At 43.1% G+C, this 21,763-nt stretch overlaps 1 protein-coding gene across 1 annotated transcript; it reads right to left on the bottom strand.

The window, feature by feature from the left end:
* Positions 1-20,505: 20,505 nt before the first annotated feature.
* On the bottom strand, positions 20,506-21,555 carry LOC308100703 (mitochondrial fission factor homolog A-like; the record flags this gene model as incomplete). The annotated part of the gene is made up of 1 exon (XM_080449771.1): positions 20,506-21,555. One exon carries the CDS (start codon positions 21,553-21,555, stop codon positions 20,506-20,508), a length of 1,050 nt encoding a protein of 349 aa, XP_080305897.1.
* Between the last annotated feature and the right edge of the window lie 208 nt (positions 21,556-21,763).

Genomic DNA, 21,763 nt, shown 5'->3' with positions numbered 1-21,763 from the left:
AGACCGCATTCAATGCCAAACTAGGGGAATCATTAAGCCCCCTTTCTACTGCCTGTGGGAGATGGTAAGGGTTGGAATGGTGGCCAGCTGTAGACCTCGAAGTTCTCCGTTGGACAACTTCACTACTACCGGATGTGTCATCAGGTTGAGAGACCAGTGATGTAGAGAGTGGCAGTACCATGCTGGACTCGACTAAGATGGAAGGTATGATCAAGGGATGGTCCCTTTGACCAGGGGTGTACGAGTCCACCGGCACTACCGCAGATGGTTGAAGAGCCACCAGCACAATGGGGACCGAATCATCATCGCAAGATTCCCCACACTCTGGACTCATCTGTGGATCACTGTCTCTGTTGCCGGGTGGTTCATCCAACCGAGAAACGGAGGATCCCGAAGGTAAAACTGCTAGTGCAGTAGGGTGCTCATCTGGGTTCACAGGCCCAACCGAGGCGTAGTCTGGATGGCCAGAAGGACGCAGGGGAGCTCCCGCTAGAAGTGGATCTGCAGGCAAAGCCAGATGGGACTGGGGCATTTCTGAAGGAAGAACGAACCAGTCACCCTCGTTCTGGTCTTCGCCCACCAAGGGTGGTGACCTCTCGACCCGTTGGTCATTTGGGGAGGTCCCGACCGGAGACTCTCGCCCAACCCGTTGTTTGAGGAAGGTGCGATGAACATGCTTCACTCTGCTTGGTTCGCTCACCGGTGCCATGGTGTACATGGCGCCACCGGGCCTGGGAGCTCTGACTACCCTGCGGCCATGATGTGCTTCTCGGCAGTCTGCCGCAACCGTCAAACGGTCCTGGGCCCCCTCAAAAGCTATCTGAAGCCGGGTCTGATGTTCGATGACCCAGGCATTTACACTACCCGCTACCGGTTCCGGGACCCTCCCCAACAGGAAGTCCACAGGTAGACGCGGTTCTTGCCCGAACAGTAAGTAATAAGGGGTCTCACCTGTGGCCTGATGGGGGGTGGTGTTATAGCAGAATAGCATCTGGGGAAGATAATCGACCCAGTCCCTCTTACGGAAAGAGGGCAGAGTGCGCAAGAGGTTATGTAGAGTTCGATTGAAGCGCTCGCCCTGACCGTTACCAGCAGGGTGGTACGGAGTAGTGGAGGATCTTTCAATTCCATAAAGGCTACACAGCTGTTGAAATAGAGACGCGTCAAAATTTCGGCCCCAACTAGAATGGATGCGCCCAGGGACTCCCAATTTATAGAACCACTCTGTTACAAGGACCTGAGCAACAGTGGATGCCCGTTGATCCCTAGTGGGGATCGCCAAAGTGTATTTACTAAACACGTCGGTTATAACCAAAACATTGTCAAACCCTGTCCGAGAATTTTCTAACACTGTGAAGTCAACAGCCACAATCTCGTTGGGCTGGGAAGCCAGTAAGGGACCCATGTAACTTCTTGCAGGCGGTCGGGCGTCCTTTGCCACCTGACACCGCTCACATTCCAGGCACCAGCGGGCCACATCAGCGGACATGCCGGGCCAATAGCAGCGCTGACGCACTAACTCGGTGGTGCGCTCGACTGCCTGATGCCCATGTTCCTGATGTAGCTGCGTCAAGACATTGTCCTTCAGGACGATAGGCAAGACCAATTGGAATGACTCTTCCGCTCCATCCGGGCGGAAAACTTTACGGTAGAGTACGCCTTCCCTCTCCACCAAGCGGTCCCATTGACCAAGCAGTGTTAACGCTGTCTTTGACAGCTGTTTACGCTCCGTAGGATTTGGACGTGTCCCCTGCCTCCAGTACCCCAGAACCTCTTGGATGACCGTGTCCCCAGTCTGTAAAGTCTGCAAGTCAGACAAGCTATGGCCTGGCAGTGCTGTGATGGTGGCCTGAGTAGCAAGAGCTACTGGCTCTGGTGGGACTGCTATCTGTACAGGGTAGAGGGGAACCCGTCGACCCCTACACTTCCTGGCTAAATGGCCGGGTTGCTGACACCTCCAGCATATTACAGGACCAGCACGGGGGGGGTGACGAGTACTTGGTAAGAGAGCCATAACCTGCATTAGTTGGTTCAATTGATCCTGTTGCCATTTTAGCATCTCTCTTATCGCCCCCAACTCTGAACCCTGCGGCGAGTCACCGCTCGCCGGGTGTGCCCTGCCGTGAATCGCATACTGGGTACCATGCGTCGATGGAACGGAATCGTTGCCACGCTTTGTACAAAAGGGCCTGCCTGCCCGTTCCCAATGAACAGCTTCCTCTCTAATTTCCAGCAGCGTCATGGCGGGACGACAGCGTACCAGCTGCTTCAGCTCCCGTCGAAGGGCTCGGTCCATGACGTGCTCTGTGAATTGATCCCGCAACACAACCTCTGCATTAAACATGCTGGCCGGAGCCCGCTGCTTGACCTTCTCCATCAAGCTCATCAGAGCGAGAGAGAATTCTTGCAATGTCTCTCCATCCTGCTGTTTTCTGCTGTAAAATGCCTCCTGTAAAACTACGTAGGACTGTGAACACCCATAAAGGTCTTTTAGAATGCCAATGATGTTATTGGGATCCTCCCTCTCCGCAGCAGGGCGATATTTTATCTCCTCTCGTGCCTGTCCCTCTAGATGGTCAAATAGGAAGAAAGCTTGGTCTATGGCTGAGAGATAGCGAGTGCGCATGCAAGCCTGTGCCTCCTCCACCCATTCATTTATACTTATACCAGACTTGCCACTGAAATATGGGCACTTTCTATCTCGCGGCACAAAGACCAATCTTCCTGGTGAAATAACCCTGGCCCCACCCAACGGGGGTACAGGAGAAGGTGGGACTGACACGTCAGAGGGAACTATATTAGTACCTGGCTGTGTATCTCTCTGCTCCTGCCTCAATGAACAATGATCTGCCTTTAGCTGTGCTACCAGCTCCCTGAGCTCATGCAGCTCCGCCTCCATAGCGGTGACAGAAAATGTCCAAGACTTACGACCAAATTGAATACACAACCCAGGTTCTGAAGCGGAAACCAGGGAGTCCGTTCAGGCGACCAATGGGTCCTCTCACGTCCACTGATACCCACTGCTGCTCTGCTTTGCCTTAAACAAAAGAAACACAAGTTAACAAACAACAAAAAAAAACAACAAAAAAAAAAGTTAACAGAAACAGACAAATACAAAAATAAAACTAAACACGTCTCTGCCTTTGATCTGTACGTCCTGCCGACCCACGCCAATTTGTAGCAGGGCGGTATGGGTAAATATATATTATAGCCAACTACGCCACCTGGGGAGTTGCACCCCAGGAAATGATTACAGTGTAAACCAATCGCCTGAACAAAGATTGCTCCTCACACAAGTTCGTGGTAAGATCAAAATAATTAAAAGGCAGAAACAGTGCTTTAGGCAAATATACAAAAAGCTTTATTATAATTTAAGAACAGTGTAAATGCATCAATAATAAAAGGGCAAAACAAGTAATAGCTAAAACAAAGTCACAATGCAATCAATAATAAAACCTAGGTGCCGGTAGGGCCGATGCTGGGGGGGAAGGGGGAGGAAGAGCAGGCCGACCGACCCAGAGGAAGGGCACCCCGGCACAGCACACGGTTTCACACTCAAAGCACAGCAAAGGGGGGGGGGTTACCACAACCCGACTGGGCGGCCGCCACCTGCTTCCACACACCAAGAGGTCCCCAGCAAAAGGCCTGCAAGACAGAGTAGGTTTTAGTGGTGTCGGACAATTAGAGTAGTTTAACATTGGACTTGGATTAGGGGAGCTATGTATAATATATATATATAATATAATAATATATATATTTACTATATCTTATATATATTATAATGGAATGCCGTCTATAGGCCTAGTCTCACCCAAAAGAAACAATGATCATAAAGCACTAGATAAACAAAATAAACAAATAACAAAAGTAATAAGCAAATAAACAAAAGCAGATAACAAAATAAGTAATAAACAAATAACAGAATAAGCAAATAAACAGAAAAGGCAATAACGCTAAATAATAAACAAATAAACAATAAGGCTGGCTGAGAGCCCGAGTGGGGACATTTGCGTCGGGAAGTAATACTCTAAACCCATATGAGGGTGTATGCTCAGCTGAGCCAGTTGGTCCACGCCGTTTAGAAACGGGGAGAGGAGAACCTCAGCGAGGAGCGTCAATATGAAGGGTTTGTATTACAGGCGTGGATGAGTCAAAAAGCAGCAGAGCAGCAGGTGGTATCACAGTGCCTGAAACGATAAGTGGCCGTGTCATTCTACCAATTTATAATACTAATGTTCATTAAGACAGGAGCAGGGAGACACACAGTGACGTACCGCTATGCAGCAAAGCCGGAAGCCATGATGGCCCGCTTGCAGCGGCGGACACCGGTAGGAATAACTGTAGCAATATAAAGGCCATGATTATTATAGTGCCGCTATGACATAGAATTAATTGGTTATACTGCGGAGAAGGAGGACCACCACATACCAGTTGTGCAGCATGAAGCAACACGCACGCCCAGTGCAAAACATCAACCAGCTGGGTAGACACACCGGGGCTACAAAGACACAAACGGTCATGGTCAAGTTCAAGACCATGCCCTACGCAGCATAAAACAATAGCATAAACAGCAAGACGGAGAGACATACCTGCGCTGATGCGCGATGCAGACACACAGGCGAGCCCAACAGGCCAGCCTGGAAAGAATGGTATGAGCAGTGTGGGGACAGACAGCTAACTGTGTTTGGAGGTGCGTGGCTTTAATACTGTTGTCAATCAGCCCACTGATGAGTGGGCGGAGGATGGGCCGTGGGTAGAATGGGAACCAACGCCCATCCTGCTACACATGCAACTAAGAATAAATTAGGTATCACGTCGGATGATATCCATGTAAACTACAAGTCTAATCTAATGTGTTCTTTCCAATGACAGGACAGAAACTGTCATCAGCCTGCAAAAATTAAGGAACTGCAAATGAAGACCTGGGACTACAGCCATATATATTTTTTTTCTAAATAAAACTGTTACATTTACACACTGCTTGCTCTACTCATTGGTATATTCTACAGTGTGTAAGCATTTATAATGACAAAATGTATGTACACCCAATTCTATAAGGGTTCTTTTGAACTGTTTCATGATATAGGATAGGAGATGGTCTTTCATTTGGCAGAATGGTACATAATTACATGACTGTAAGCATTACAGATATAATAGTGAAAAACTCTTGTACATTCTGTTAGTATTTACTTCTACATGTAATCATTATTTTTCTGGGGACCCCAGCACATTGGACTCAACTTTACTGGTCTTAGATACAATAGGCTATAGTAAAACCTAATATTATCCATATACACCAATTGAAAGCATGAAACGGTCTCATTTGAAAAATAAAATAAAAAAACGATTAGGCTGTGTATGACAAGAGTATTTGAACATTAGCATGTCATATATTCTAAAGTAATGGCCATCATGTGTTCTATAAGTTTAGTCCAAAGAATATAACTGGGAATGACAGTGAAACATTACGTTCTCAGAAATAAGCAATCACACATGACATGAGTATGAAACGTTTTGTGTATTATTATATTGTTGACTATGCCTCATCGCCATGGATGTCCCGACTATAGATGGATCTCACCAGCACCAGACTGTCTTCATGGTGGGAACTGGGAAGGAATGTTGAACACACACACACACACACACACACACACACACATTTGCGCTACTCTGCTAATTTACACATGATATTTAGTTTGCTAAAAGATGCAATCAATACAGAACACAATACAACAGCAGCAAAGATTGAATAGTTTCACGGAACGGAACATTCAAGTCTATTCAGTGTTGCCAGATCTTGTGAGAGAAATAAGCAACCAGGTCTATGAAAACAAGCCCAAAAGAAAATACCTATGCCAAGAGCACTTGAAACCTAGACATGGGCTATTTGAAAATTGCCGATCTACAAGCTCACAATGCGTAGCGATGTGATGCATTGTGAGGTTGTAGATCTGCTATTTTCTAAGAAAAAAAGCGCTAAATGTATGGAATCTTTTTTGAAACATTTTAACAACACAAATCTGGTACAGGGGTCCTTGGCAGAAATTATAATTTCAGATTAGGGTCCGTGGACAAGTACACAATTATTTTATTTATATATTTAAAAACAAGCCCAAAAAAGGTAACCCGCAACAACCAATATTTACAAAGCCCCAGAGTCGCTTATAATAAGCAGACATGGCAACACTGGTTGATGTTGACGACAACATCAACAACATGTGTTGATGTTGTTGTAGTGAGAACTGGGAGGGGAAAGTTACAATGTAGACCACACCCCCACGCAGCCTTCCCTCCCCACAAGGAAGGGCAGTGCCCCAAAGCATTATGGTCATTGTAGTAATGCAGCAGTCCAGTCAAACCCCAGTCAAAAACACAGTTCTTCCAGGGGTGAAATGCTCCTTTAAGGACTTTTAAGGACTTTTTTTTTACTACGGCGTCACACGAAAGCATCAACATTTTGAGCTTGTAGATCTTCTACTGTTGATATTTTTGTTTGTTTTTTAATCCTGAAAAGTAACAGTTCTGAACACCCTACTGAGACTATATTATGCACATATCTGACGTTCTTTTCTAAACCTTTCTAATCAACTATAAAGGGCATTTACGCTGAGAGAAAGTGGGGGTAAACCTGATCCATTTGATGCAACATTTCAACACAATATTCACAGTCTGACTTTTGACCTCTGTGACCTATTTTAACAAATTAAAGGGACATTTCACAGATTTTGCATCAAACACCTATTTTTATCTAGGTCTAGGACCCATAAACATGAAACTGGTGTGTTTTTTGTGTTTTATCTGTATTTTTAGATTTGTATCCATATCATCAGAGACTATGAGTCATTTGACTCATAGTCTCTTTATCTCACCTTATTTCCTGACTACAATGTAGACCACACCCCCACGCAGCCTCCCCTCCCACTAGGAAGGGCAGTGCCCCAAAGCATTATGGTCATTGTAGTAATGCAGCAGTCCAGTCAAACCCCAGTCAAACACACAGACTTCTATATTTTTCTGGCCATAGGGTGCAAATTTCAAATTTTGCTACTGTTATCCACTACAAATATTATTAACATTGAGTGACTGTAAGTTCTTCCAGGGGTGAAATGCTCCTTTAAGACAGGGAACGCATCTGTGTGTCATTTTAAGATTTATTTGGCTATATATTTTTAAATAAATCATGAAAATGTGTGCAAATCTTTTAATATATATAATTTATGTACTTTTTTAATTCAAATCTTTGCTACTGAGGGTCCCTGGAACAAAATATTTTGAGATGGGGGTCCGCGGACAAATGCATATCATTTTGCGTGGTCATTGACGTGAAAAAAGGGAACCACTGATATTATAGCAACGTAAGTATTTTTAAAAAAAACTGTTAGGATTTAGAAGACATTTTGTAGAATCCCCCAGAAGCAAAGATTTGAGTTAAACATTTCCGCTTGAAAAAAAATTAAGATTTGCAAAACATTTCAAGATAAAAAAAAAAAAATGAATAGCAGATCTACAAGCTTATAGCGCAGCACTCGGTGCCGCGCTATGAGCTTGTAGATCTGCTATTTTTGAATAGTATACAATAATGGTTCTAGCTAAAAATCTAAAATGACACAGTGTGTGCGTTCCGGGATTGAATGAGTTTAAGGATGTCACAAACAACAACAGGGTTGTTTTGTAAAAGTTCTGTTGTTTTGTTGTAGGCGAGCGACAAGCCCTCACAAACCCTCCGTCCCTATAGTAGATTGTTATGGGTGTCACAGAGAGAGGCAGGTCTACGTGCGTTCTGCAGCTTTTTAAGAAACCACATTTAAGAGTTTTTGCAGAGAGCGGCTTCATACAGCCAAGTGACAATTTAAGGACTTTTAAGACCTTTTTAATACCTAAACAAAATAAAATAAAAAAGACCATTACTGCATCAAAAGTAATCAACAAACTATACTATAAAAACTGGTCAATCTTTGGCCAAATTGTCAAATAACATAAGAAAAAATATTATTTTTTATAATAATATATTCAAATATTGTGAAAATAGCAGATCTACAAGCTCACAACGCGTTGTGAGCTTATAGATCTGCTATTTTCACAATATTTATCTGTGGAACCCAGTCAAACTAAATGTAAGTTCAAATATGATTATTTTGGGGGGTCCCCAGTTCAAATATGATTATTTTGGGGGGTCCCCAGTTCAAATATGATTATTTTGGGGTCCCCAGTTAAAATATAACTAGTTTGGGGGGTCCCGGTTCAAATATAACTAGTTTGGGGGGTCCCCACTCCCCAGTTCAAATATGATTATTTTGGGGAGTCACGTTCTGAAAAGGTTGAGAGCCACTGCTAAGCAGTGTGAAGGCCACGCATAGTGCTGCCATGCTGTGCAGAGGTGTGTTTATTTTAAGATTTTTTTTTTGGGCAGTTTTTTAGTGTATAGATTGTGGAGTGACAGGAAGCTGAGGGCGTGCAGCACAGCAGGTCACCGGCCAGAATCAAACTGGCTGCATCGCAAATTACAGTACATGTGTTCAACTCCATGCACTATCTGGTCGGTAACTGGAAGGCTCACCCCAAAACACGCTCACCCCCATTTCTTTCCACCGACCGTATGCTGGGGCGGTTCTTGTATTTGAGGGTTCGAGGCCTATCAGGCTCGAAACCTCTTTGAAACTGTACCGTTTCTTCCGCCGTTTTTGCAGTTCTGGCCTAACCTTGTGGTCACTTTTTACGAAACTCTGCAATATGGTAGAGGGCTATGCCAAACGGCGAAGACCCGAAACTCAAACTTTTGACCTCTGACCTTTAGATCTCCCACCATTTTGAATTATATGAAAAGCAGTTAAAATCAAACTCCTCCTGGGATTTTTGAACAATCTGCACGAAACTGTCTACACATGGACTTTTGACCTATGCCGACAAAAACATGGCGGGGATTTTTTTCTAAGTGAAAACATGCACAGCTTTTATGAGCCAATTAATATTGCAGTTTTATGAAGATTATTCTTCTGCCCCTAACACATACATGCAGACTCACATTTGTTTGAAACTTTGCAATAATGTAGAGGGTCATTCCAAGTATCACTGAAACCAATCTTACTCCAATTGGTCAAAGGGGGCGCTATAGCAATTATTTGAACATGCAAACTTTAAACAGGCAAAAGTCATGCCTCGTTTGGCCGACAGCCGTGAAACTTGCTTACACGTGTCCCTTGACTCATGAGGAACACATCTAACACATCATCCTTTATCACCTCTTCAGGTCTGTTGGTTCAATGGCTTGACTGCTTAATCATCTGCCTTGAAACCATGGGGTCGCTCATTCGAATCTCACCTCATGCAGACGTCATTATAGTTGCATTGCACACAACATGACTGTATCAATGAATGCATGTGCAATTGTTAAAGATAACGTGAAATGCTTATTTGAGAGTAGTTATTTTCAATGTATGACGTACTTCATTCCCCCTTTTGTTTTGTTTTGTTGGATTCTCCTTTCTCACTGACTTAGTCTGTGGATTGAATAGCTCAGTCAGTAAAGTGTTAGCCTCTTGATCCGAATGCCTCTCGTTCAAACCCCACTCAATGCAGGTTATATTTAAATTACATTGTACAAAAAACACACACACACACACACACACATATAGCCTTTTTCCACATCTAATTATAATAATCATTATGACTAGGATTTATCTGCCAGCTTGTATTAAGACCTATTGTACTGTTTGAGCCCATGGTTCCATCATGATTTGAAAAAACAACTGACTCATGTTACGCATCGAAGAGGAACAACATGATTGTACAAAACATGACCCTGTTAATTCAGAGATGTGCAATTTTTAAAAAATAACATGAAATGCTTTTTTGAGAGTAGTTGTTTTTTATGTATGACATACTTTCTTGTGAAAATAGCCGATCTACAATCTCACAACTTTTCAGATAGCAACGCGTTGTGAGCTTGTAGATCGACTATTTTCACTAGTTTCCATTCCGAGGAGACAACAAAAAAACTTTATTGGTAAATGTTTTGTGAACCAGTGATCTAGAGTAGTTAACGAAACAGAGGCTTGGTTCATAACAGATGGAAAAAGCTATAGATATCAACAGACACCTTCAGGGAGGCCATATCTCTAGCTCAATGAGAAGAGAGGTAGCCTGTGAATCCATAGGTCGCTAGTTCGATCCCTGTCCCCAACAATGTGTTGAAGTGATCATCATTTGGAATTCTTAGTTTTACAAATAGTGTTTCTTGAGGTTAGGTCGTTGTTTTACTGAGGTTAAGGTTAGTGAGGGTGGGTATAGAAAAGAGTCATCTAGTTTAATTTGGTTTACACATTGTACAGTACATAAATACATCAAATAAAACATGGAGCCAGGCTGAGTTTTCCCCAAATCATTGATCCTCTCATTTATAAATATTCACACGCTGAAAGAGGTCAGTTGTCCTCGTGAATAAGAAACAGGATTGACTGTAAACACAGTCAATGTAATGTGATGCCTCTTGAACCATGACTGGTGACCTTGTCTATAGCTTGTATGTATTTTGTAATTATGTTATGTGTTTGTGATTTTTTGTATCCTGATGACTGCTTGGCACAAAATGAATTTCCGCAAGGACAAATAAAGTATCTATCTAATGGCCGGGTTTCCCAAAGAGATGCTGCGTAGGGAATGCATGCGGTCCTTACGAAGGGTCTTACGTGCGGGAGCCTCTCTCCACACAGGCTACGCAGTACCTTAGCAGGCTAAAGCGATTTCAGGTCGTGCGTAGCCTACGCAGCTTGCGTAAGAGCCTCCTACACAGCTGGGACCCGGCCAAACCTACGATCTACCCTTATTAGTAGCAGCTGGTTGTGCGTTACGTGCTATCTAAACTAGATAGTGTGTAGCGGGGTTGCTAATGCGCTGTTGCATGGAGGCTCCTACGCAGCTGCCTAGGCTACGCACGACCTGAAATCACTTTGGGAAACCCGGCCAATGTCTGTTGACCGATTAGAGTGTGAGACTAATTAGCTTGGAAGTATTTCACATGTTTTTTCTTTTCAGTGACTAATGGGTTAATGTTGTTAAGTGATACTGCAGCTTTGTTGGATTAATATAATCATTAGACAAGGGGTCTTCAGCCCAAGGACCCACTTAACTGAGAGAGAGAGATGAAGCAGGGACCCCCCACTACATATTGTATAAAACTGTGTTTCAGATTAGACTTTTTCATAGATTTCATAGATAGTGTGGCGATGTTACTTTTCTGTGGTGTGGACACTTTGTGTACTTCTGATGGTGGAGGCGAGTGTGTAATAAAGCCACAAGAAGGATTATCCAGTACTTTGTTTACTTGTCGGACCGGCAGTTTTACAGGACAACAGCACGATAAACAGCAGTACAGGTATGTGTTACAGAACTCACAGTTATTCTATAACCTTGTCAGTCTTTGAGTTATAAGTCCTTGGTTCTTTTGTAGAGGCGGAGGATAAACACTCGAACGTCCATACACTTTAAACCCGGAATACAACTGACTCCTACAGGTGGGCTGAACCAATATGCAACAGTACCTCTGGTGCCTGAGAGCCAATACGGACAGATTATACTCAGCAGCACACACACAATAGGCTGGCATCAACACAGATACTGGGGATAGGCTGGCAGTTGTTCCCTCGTTACAATAGCTTCATATCTTGTTTGACAGCATTATTTAACATTATTAACATTATCAGTGTTGGATTCATGTTAATGTGTATTTTCAGACCTTTAACCACTTAAACCCTCAATACTAAACTTTCACTCTGTACTTAGTCTGCTTTATTTTCCCTCTACACCAAAATAGCTGATCTACAAGCTCACAACGCCTTGCAGCGCAAGGCGTTGTGAGCTTGCAGATTGGCAATATTTTCGCTAAGGTTCTCCTCAGAATATGGATGCTGGATGTTTTGTTTTTGTCGCATTCCTAAGTCAATAGGAGGAGACTCAAAGGAGACATTAGCCTCTTTCCACCGTTCATCAAATTATTTTCTTTGGAATGCCACAAAAACAAAACAATCTATATGAATTCAAAGCTTCATGGGGTGTGTAATAGAAAATGAGTATTTTTTTGGGTGAACTACTCCTTTAAAGACATAGTTCAATGTTGAAAATGAGTGGTATTCCCCTTTGACGTGTAATTAGTTTGAGCTATGTGGCAGTGTTTTTTTCTAGTGGTTAAGTATTCTCCTCTTACACACTTTGGGCATTTCCCAATGGAGATGCAGCAGTGATACTCATCTTATTCCTTGAATGCCCCTATGTCTCCATAGTCGAGGCTCAGTTTCCCACTTGGGTATTAATTTCTAATAATAAAACACAAACATGCAAACAAACACATGCATACAGGCAGACGCGCGCGCACGCACGCACGCACGCACACACACACACGCACGCACGCACGCACGCACGCACGCACGCACGCACGCACGCACACACACACACACACACACACACACACACACACACACACACACACACACACACACACACAATTATAGCCTTTTTCCACATCTAATTATAATAATCATTATGACTAGGATTTATCTGCCAGCTTGCTGTCCAACTTGTATTAAGACCTATTGTACTGTTTGAGCCCATGGTTCCATCATGATTTGAAAAAACAACTGACTCATGTTACGCATGACTCATGTTACTTTTTTCGCCTATACTAACAAAAGCTGTTCCTCATTGTCCAAAAACTGAAGCCACGAAAAAGACTTTCAACAGGCCACTTCCTTGAAATCACTGCCTTTTTGGGTATGCGCCCACAGCTATTTTCAGCGCTGGACGTAGACAAAGAACATATGGGACTATCCACCCGTGTGTAGTAACCTTCATTTTGCAGATGAAATTTTGTTGAATCTCAAGGACCAGTAAATCTGGATTCTGAAACATATAGCCGTCTGCTTGACGTCTGTGGCTCTATAAACCTCCGTCCTTCTGCCATCCTGTATTGCTGTGCTGAGCTGTCAAACCGGACCTCGTCGTGGACGTTTGCAGAGCTGGGTTCAGAAGTTGACCTTCCTGGCACCCCCTCCCTGCTGATACGATGACGCAGAGCTGTGTAGATGGTGTCGGATTGAAACGGTAGATCTCAGTAGAAGCAGTGGAGATGCAGTGCAGTGCAGATCGGAGAATCATTTGGGTAGAGCAGCTGTCCTAGCGATATCTTTGGCGTGCTCCCTTTGACATCCCACCGACTCCTCCTTGCTGCAATAGACACGTCCACTCCTCCATGGTCTGTCCTCTGGACTATCAGCATCTCCGAATTCCATCAGTGTCTCCAACTTTCTCCATCTCAATCTGTTCTTAGTTTATAAAAACACTTGGAAAAACCTTTCCTACAGAATCTAAACATATAGTATATTTTAGCTATGACCTAATCGTTTTATTCCTACATAACATTGACTCATGCAATCTTACATTATAGTCTACTATGTTACTTTTCAGATTTTTTCCTCCTCTTTATATTTTACAAAACAATGATTCCCATTTGTTACTCATACATCAGAACGTTTTAGCATTTTCCTAATAATAAATACAATTTTTACTGTTTCAGCAGCTATTTAACTCTATGTCCTGACAATAATTCAAAATGTGTAGGCCTACTATAGTAATCTCTGTATAAGCGTTCCCCTCTTGATCCTCAATTTTATAATAACAGAACTTTCACTCTCAATATTTTCAAAATGTGTACACTCCTTAATAAATCTATTTTACTTAAAGGGATATTTCACTTTAAAATAAAATAAACATTTAAAAAATATATTAAAAATAAATGAAAAAAGTAATGGAAAAATCACGGCCCTCTCACGCATTAGAGTATCCTACTAATGTGTGAGGGGGCCGTGATTTTGCCATAACTTTTTCCATTTTTTAAAAATATTTATTTTTAATGTTTATTTTATTTGAAAGTGAAATATCCCTTTAAGTACAGATTACAATGGTCAGTGCTGGTGGTGTCCATCACAAGGGTGTCAGAGCAGTTTAAACAAATGGAACAGACCCCCCTAACTGTCTGTCATCTATTAACTAGCTTACTAACTTTTCCTACAATTCGACACCCGGGCATGGGAACTGCTAAACCAATCCCCTCCCCCAAGATCCATCGCTGTTCAAACCCCACTGGGAGTATAGCTAAAAATAACCACCCACTGACATTGTAAACATGCCAGCTGCTTTAGGTCTGTTCCCGAAACTACTCTTATCCACCATTGTAACCAACACCCAGCACTCACCTTAAATCTCCATAATGGGGAGATAAATGTTCCCTCTGCTCCTGATAAGATAAGACAAACAGCTCTCCTATTGCATGCTTAAGTATTATAAATATTATCTATTCCTTGGACAAAACGTTTCAGCTTATTTTTAGCCCCAGTGGTGAGCCATTGAATTAGGTTTTTAGCTCACCATTGAAACTCTGCATTTTACTCAATTTGTGATATATAAAGGATAATGACTCAGACCGGGAACTGTTAACAAGTTGTCACTCAATTTAAGGCAAAGTTTTATCTAACATCCAAGCACAACAAAGAAAAGTCCGTGTTTTTTCAAGAAAACCTGCAAAGAAAAGGTTTGATACCTTCTCTTAACTCCCCAATGCACATGGCTTAATCCTCCTTTTTAACCTCTAATTATATCCAAATCCTTCACTCATCACTCATGGCTCAGTTCAACTAAATAATTTGTCAATCAATCAAAGAACGTATGTGTAGCTAATACATCCATTCCTTAATATATCTAGAGTACCATTTAACAGATCCAAAATACGGCCGTGCCATGCTATTCCAGCCGTGATCAACCTCAGCCCCCTCCAAAGAGAACACAAGATTCTGTTTCTGGCCAGAGTAACAGAAATTTTCCAGGCGTGCACTCCCAGATTTGTAATCTCTCCGAAAAAGGCCTCGATCCCACACCAGCAGGAACAGCACATCACAACAATACACTAGACCAGTCAAACAATTAAAACTGCCATGAATAAAGCACAAAACAGACCGAAATCGTTTCTATCTAATAAAACTTTAGTAGTATTCAATTAAATATTTTTAACACGGATATCAACAAGGTCTGTAGTCGATCAAATTTAACCCTTGCTTATAACATTCCAATTATATTCAAATTATATTCCTAAATTTACTTTTTACTTCTTTGTAGATTACTTTAACAGTTCAAAAAGATTATTTCACTTTCACTATTATTTAGACTATTATTTTGAATAGTTATGTTTCTGTTCAACAATTGAATATCTACACAATTATTTCACATCTCTCCCCTCTTACAACACATCCTACAATGTGTTGTATAAAAATTAAACCCACCAACCCCAAAAAACAACAGCACTAGGTCCAAGCTATCTCAAGCACACATCGGCACCGAAAAACTCTCAACATCCAGGCGAAAAAAATAATAAAACAAAACAAAATCGCCCTCCCAAGACACAGATCACATCACAGACCGCGCTCCCCTCCAGGGAAAAAAATATCGCACGTGTCAACAAACAACACACACACACACACACACACATACACTCACATCTCCTAAAACATCAAAATAATCACATAACTTTCCGCAAAGACACCTTTGGATGGCAGGCAATTGTTACAAGCACAAGTCCTGCTGTTATAACCGAAAACATCATTACATCAGTTAAAGCTGATTTTGTGTTCTATAAAGAGACAAACATCACCTCCACCGCACATACACTGTCACATACACCCAAAACTGACATCACCAACCACACAACAAAGACACAAAACAACAGCACCGCGTCACCACCGCCAGTAAACAAACAAAGACAAGACCAGCCTCACAACGTAAAGAACGCTCAAGCCCAAGACAACACAAACACAGAACCAAAATCAAGCCAGCATCACCACTGCCAATTTGAAAAAGAAAGTAGCATTATTACCACGAAAGTGATAATTCAAGATAAGCAGTACACAGCCGAAAAGCCATGACACCAAAGAGCCGTGTTCACCAAGAAGGCCGAAAAGCCACCACAAAATGAAACACAGAAGTCAGGAAAATCAGCAGAACCACAGGTCCACTCCCCCATCACCAGAAAACAAGAAAAAAAAGAGATGAAAACGCCTTCTCACCGCCAATCAAAACAAGTCAAAACACACTTCAACATTATCGTCATCGTCATCGTCATCATCATCGTCATCAACATCATCATCATCATCATCATAAAAGACATTTTAGACGCCCCAGAAAAAGCATCGTGTTTAACCAGGGAGCCGGTGCTATAAATGCCTGATCAGAGCCAAGTACCAATAACCGGAGTCCTTGTTCCATAAAAATAGTAACACTTCATAAAGTTCCATAAAAAAAAGTAACACTTCATAAAGTAGAGACTATAGGTTGGAAATCATCATCATCAACATATTGGCCCTAAAGGTCCCGCCTTCCATCCTTTCCATAAGGGTCTACAGGATTTAAGAGATTACATAATCAGCAAATGTACTACATTAAGGCTAGGAAGTGAAGCCACGTAATCAATGTTGTCGCGTAGATATATGTTTAATGCATCACACATATCTAAGCGACCCCACCTTTCAAAACCGGAACCTCGCCGCACAGGAAAATAGTGAAGTGTCCCGTCGGATCCAAAAAGGACCAAAATACAGATTCTTTGTCCACCGATCGACTGGAGAAACGGACACCAGTTTAAAAATGAGTCCGCTCTCCGGAAGATACAGGGCCCAGCGTGGTTGCCAATTATGTCGTAAATTGGCCATGATCAGACAGGAAAATCACTATTCCCTAACTATTCCCTAAGTGCAAAAATACACAAGAATCCAGTTTGAAAGACGGTTTGTCCATAGAAATGTGTTTATTTCCACAGACGTGACACCTGCAAAGCCAATCCACAGAGTGTACTTAAATCACAACTACATCACAATATATACAGACAGACATTTCACATGGACCTCCTCTCTGTCCTCTTTCTTGTCCACTCACAAACAAGCCTTCAGAAACAACAGGCTTCCTGGCCAGCCCTTCTCAGTCATCACAATCAATCACACAATCTGTCTTGGTTTCAACACAGAACACTTATCTATCAAACTGCACTCCCACACAAGCTCATAATATGAAATCATTGTTCAACATCCCATTAGCCTCAATATAAGACCACACACATATGTATTCAACCTTCTATGAATGATTTAGACAACATGACTTAACTAACATGACATTTAAGAGCAGCTGGTTGAGTCAGCTGTCCTTGTGACTGGGCATTCCCTTATTTACCTTTCATCCTAAAGCAGTGGTCGCAGCTTCACACCTGTTCAGAGCAAAAGTTCTCACAGCACTATTTTAACTTGAATCTAACTGTGATTTTTCTCTTACCCTACAAGGCTGTAAGCCTCACAGTCTCCTTAATTTAGAATGCAAATTCCCACACTGTTATTAACCCTTAATAAATGATAGTATTAATTTAGATCAGTCCTGGATACCATACGCATCGAAGAGGAACAACATGATTTGTGCTTCAGTGGCATGCAGACTTGAAAGAATATTTACTTATAGTGACAGGCAATTTCCCTGTAAACCATGTTGTTGATGACGGTGTTTACTTCACCTATAGCCACTGAAAATATGAAAAGCACGGTAACCTTGACATATGCATAGTTGATCCACAGTTAAGTGACAGCCTCCTTATTACAACATGCTTGGAGTCATGTTTGGAGTCACACTTGCATTTAGATTTAAATGCATTTATAAAATTAAGATTTTTGAAATTGACTCATTAAAATGAACTAACTTGAACAAAATACAAATTGATGAATGTGCAACACAGCCAGTTCCTGAAGAACTTAGACATCACATTGGCATGATGTATAACTGAAATGATCCTTTTCAACTGCTACTCCATAATAAAAATTACGTGAACAAAACAGAATATGCCTTTAATCAGTGGTGGAAAGTAACTAAGTACATGTACTTAAGTACAATTTTGAGTTACTTTTTACTTTAATAATAATAATAATAATAAACTTTATTTGTATAGCACCTTTCATGACATGACATGCAGCTCAAAGTGCTTTACAGAGCAAGAATACAATCACAGTTACAAATAATTTAACAATAAAGCAAATAAGAAAAGCAGAAGCATAAAACACATTACAATCATAGCAAAGGGTAGTGAATCAGGCAATACAGTGAGGACATGGATAACAACACAGAGATTTAAAAATCAACCAAAAAATCAGCTAAAAGCAAGAGTGAATTGTAGGTCTTGAGCTGTGCTTTAAAGCTATCCACAGAGGGTGCCTGTCTTAGGTTTAATGGTAGTTTATTCCACGCTGTCGGTCCGTAGAAGCAGAATGCTGCTTCACCGTGTTTTTGTCATTGTAGGCACCTCTAGCAGGTCAGCACTTGAAGACCTGAGGGGGTGGTTTGGAACATATCTCTCTAGGCAGTCATAGAGGTAGGAAGGTGCCAGACCATTTAGAGCTTTATAAACTAGTCAAATCATTTTAAAATCAATACTAAAAACAACCGGGGGCCAGTGTAGTGAAGCTAGAACTGGAGTAATATGTTGTCTCATCTTAGTAGTTAAAACTCTGGCTGCCGCATTTTGAACAAGTTGTAATCTGTCAGTTGTTTTCTTTGGCAGGCCAGAGTAAAGTGCATTGCAGTAATCAAGCCGAGAGAAAACAAAAGCGTGGATCAATGTTTTTGCATCGTCCAACGACAGATAGGCTCTGATTCGCGCAATATTTCTATGATGAAAGAGTGAATGAGTATTTCCAATTTGCGTTACTTTTACTTCTACTCCATTACATCTTAGAGGCAAATATTGTACTTTTACTCCACTACAATTATTTTAAAGCTTTAGTTACTAGTTACTTTGCAGATATAAATATATTATATTATAAAACATACATTAACCACTTTAGCCCTATTTTATAGACGAATCCACAGACGCGCTGCCTGTAGGCAGCCATAGCTGCGGTGTCAACGCTCCGCACCGCGACACCGCAGCAATGGCCGCCTACAGGCAGCTACAGGCAGCGCGTCTGTGGATTCGTCTACTGTATGTATGTATTCATTTATTTCTTTGTTTGTTTATTTATTTATCCCATTAAACATCTGTGTCATTTTAGATTTTTGCATTGGCTATTCAAAAATAGCAGATAAGCGCACAGCTCGTCACTTGTACATCTGCTATTTTTGTACATTTTTGAAAAATCTTGAAAGTGTGAGGACTACTGATTTAGAAGGCATTTGTAGAATCGGCCTCAGGTCTTAACGGGTTATTTATTTATTAGTTATTTCTAACCCCATTTTTCCTCCCCAATTGACCCTTAGTCAGCCTTCTGATTGGTCCCTGATTGACGAACGAACCAGCAGGCTTCTTCCGAATAGTCCCGCCTCTAATGCTGAGTTTGCTAAAAAGTTAGACAAATATTTCATATTTACAACTTCTGGCAGGTGAGTCAGTAGAAATTGAAATTGAATACATTAAAAACCTGCCAGTGAGGAGCCCACATCGGGAGGACGTACTGTTGTACCCTACTGGCTCACCTGCCAGTGAGGAGCCCCCACCGGAAGGACGTAGAGCTTTCGTCCTACGCATCCCGTTCAGCATTCCCTGCTGACAGGCTCCGCCCCCAGCCTGCTGGAGTACGTGCAGTGACTAATATCACCCACCTCCCCGCCGGGCTTCCCTGCCCCAAACACGGGCCAGTTGTGTTCACATAGACGCTCAGCCGAGCCGGATGCACCGTGGTGGATTCGAACCCTTTGGACCCCCTTGGTGGTGGACGGGTACTTGTACGCGGCTGCACCACCCTAGTGCCCAGCCTGGCTACGTGTTGGGTCAGTGTTGCCATGTACACTTATTATAAGAGACTTTGGGCTTGTAAAGTTGTTGGTAGTTCCAGGGTTTTTAGGGGCGTAGTTGCCTATTTGGCTGTCTAATTCGCAAACATTTTCATGTCAAGGACATTAAAGGTAGGTTAAGTGATATTTTTTGGTTAAAACAAAAGGTTTTTTGTTAAAAGGTTAAAGCATTTGAACATTTTTTTGAGAGTAGTCATTTTCATAATGTTCCAGTTCCAATTTCTTTGCTAATTTCTTTGTCTCATCACTTCCAATTTCACTTGTTGAATCGGTATCCTGTCTGAGTTCTCTATATCCTGATTGGATAAAATTGGTATCCTGACCTGAAAACGCATTTCCTGTTTAATAAAGAGCTGGAGAGACAAGAAGACTCCTGTTACTGAACAAACATTCTACAGCAACGAGTGCTATCAGAATATAGAGCATTTTCACATTTGTATTTGTCCACGGGCCCCCATCTGAACACATTATGTGCGAGGGACCCCACAAGATGTCACGTTGTGTGTGGGCTTGTAGATCGGCTACAAATAGCTATGTGTGTGTATGTGTGCTCATGTGGCCTAGTACGTCGCTTCTCTTGGGCTTGTTTTCGTAGACCCATGGCCCACTTGTTCTTTCTCGCTAAAATCTTCGGCCAACACCGGCCGGCTAGCACTGTAACCAGACCCAGGTCTTGACGAGCCAGAAGGCCACCGTGGCGGCGGACAGGAACACCTCTCGTCTGGAGTGCTCTCGGCTCTCTTCCTCCAACAGCTGCAGACGGCGATTCATCGTCGCCATCTGTCGCCTGAGCGAGGAGGCGTCTGGTTCATCCAGAACCAGAACCTCCTGCTGCTGCTGGTGGGTCCTGCTTTTGTCCAGGAGCTCTAGGGCCTGCCGGTAGCCCCGGCGCGTCGTCGACTGCACGTACGTTAGAAGACCTCCCGCCGTGAACAGGTTTGTGTCCGCGTCCTCGGGACAGCAGAGCGGTGGACACACAAGGAACGGAGGAGCAGGTGATGATGGTGGTGATGACGACAATGAGGTTGCGCTGGCTTCGACTCTGTTGATGACGACCCGACGGCCATTTTGGCACTCAGTCACGTTCTCACTGCTGGCGCTTTGCTCTTCTCTACGGGAGCGTGGATGACAGTGTTGTCCCTCCCGTCTAGCATCATGGCTGCAGTGAGACAGGATGGTCTCCCGTCCAGCATCATGGACGGGAGAGGGAGACAGGGTGGTGTCCTGCCCAGCATCATGGACGGGAGAGGGAGACGGGGTGGTCTTCCGCTGAGCCTCCAGAGACTCTAGAGGTTGCTCCTGGAGGGTCAGGACGTGGGGTGGGGGCTTCATTGTGTACGAGTCCAGAGGTGGGGGGGAGGTGTGGATCGGGTGTGAATAATCTCCGGGGTGGCGACAGTATGGAAGGCCCCGGTCATCACCGTCCTCCCCTGCTATGGTGATCCTCTCCGGCACGTGCATGAAGGTGGCAGTGTGGTGGTGGTGGTGGTGTTGGTGGGGGGCCACGGCCCGGTGCGGTGGTGGTGGTGGCGGCAGGCCCCCCGGGTCCTTGGTGTTCTCTGCAGGGGTCACCCTGAGGATGTCTGGGATCCTCATGAGCTGGTTGATGCCCTCTGTGTATTCCAGGTGGTAGCGATGGACACGGTTCATCTCTGCCACGTCCGCAGCAGTGGGGGTGGGTAAGGCTGACGTTCTCATCCAGATGTGATGTTATTATGTACCTCTTTCTGGCAACAAGGGCAGGGCAAAGGAGCGTGGAATACTCCTAACTGAAGAGTCCCAAGATGAAAGAGGAACGTCCGAGTATACAGCCGTATAATTATGCCAACGATCACTCCAGTATACCAGGCGCTCCACGCGGCTTGCGGACTAATGACAACAAATACCGGCCAATATCTTTGAGACT

This window comes from Gymnoscopelus braueri (assembly GCF_963280865.1).
Source record: "Gymnoscopelus braueri genome assembly, chromosome: 14".
NCBI classification, from domain to species: domain Eukaryota; kingdom Metazoa; phylum Chordata; class Actinopteri; order Myctophiformes; family Myctophidae; genus Gymnoscopelus; species Gymnoscopelus braueri.
Note: the sequence above shows the minus strand (reverse complement) of the source record. Positions and strands in the feature narration are given on the sequence as shown.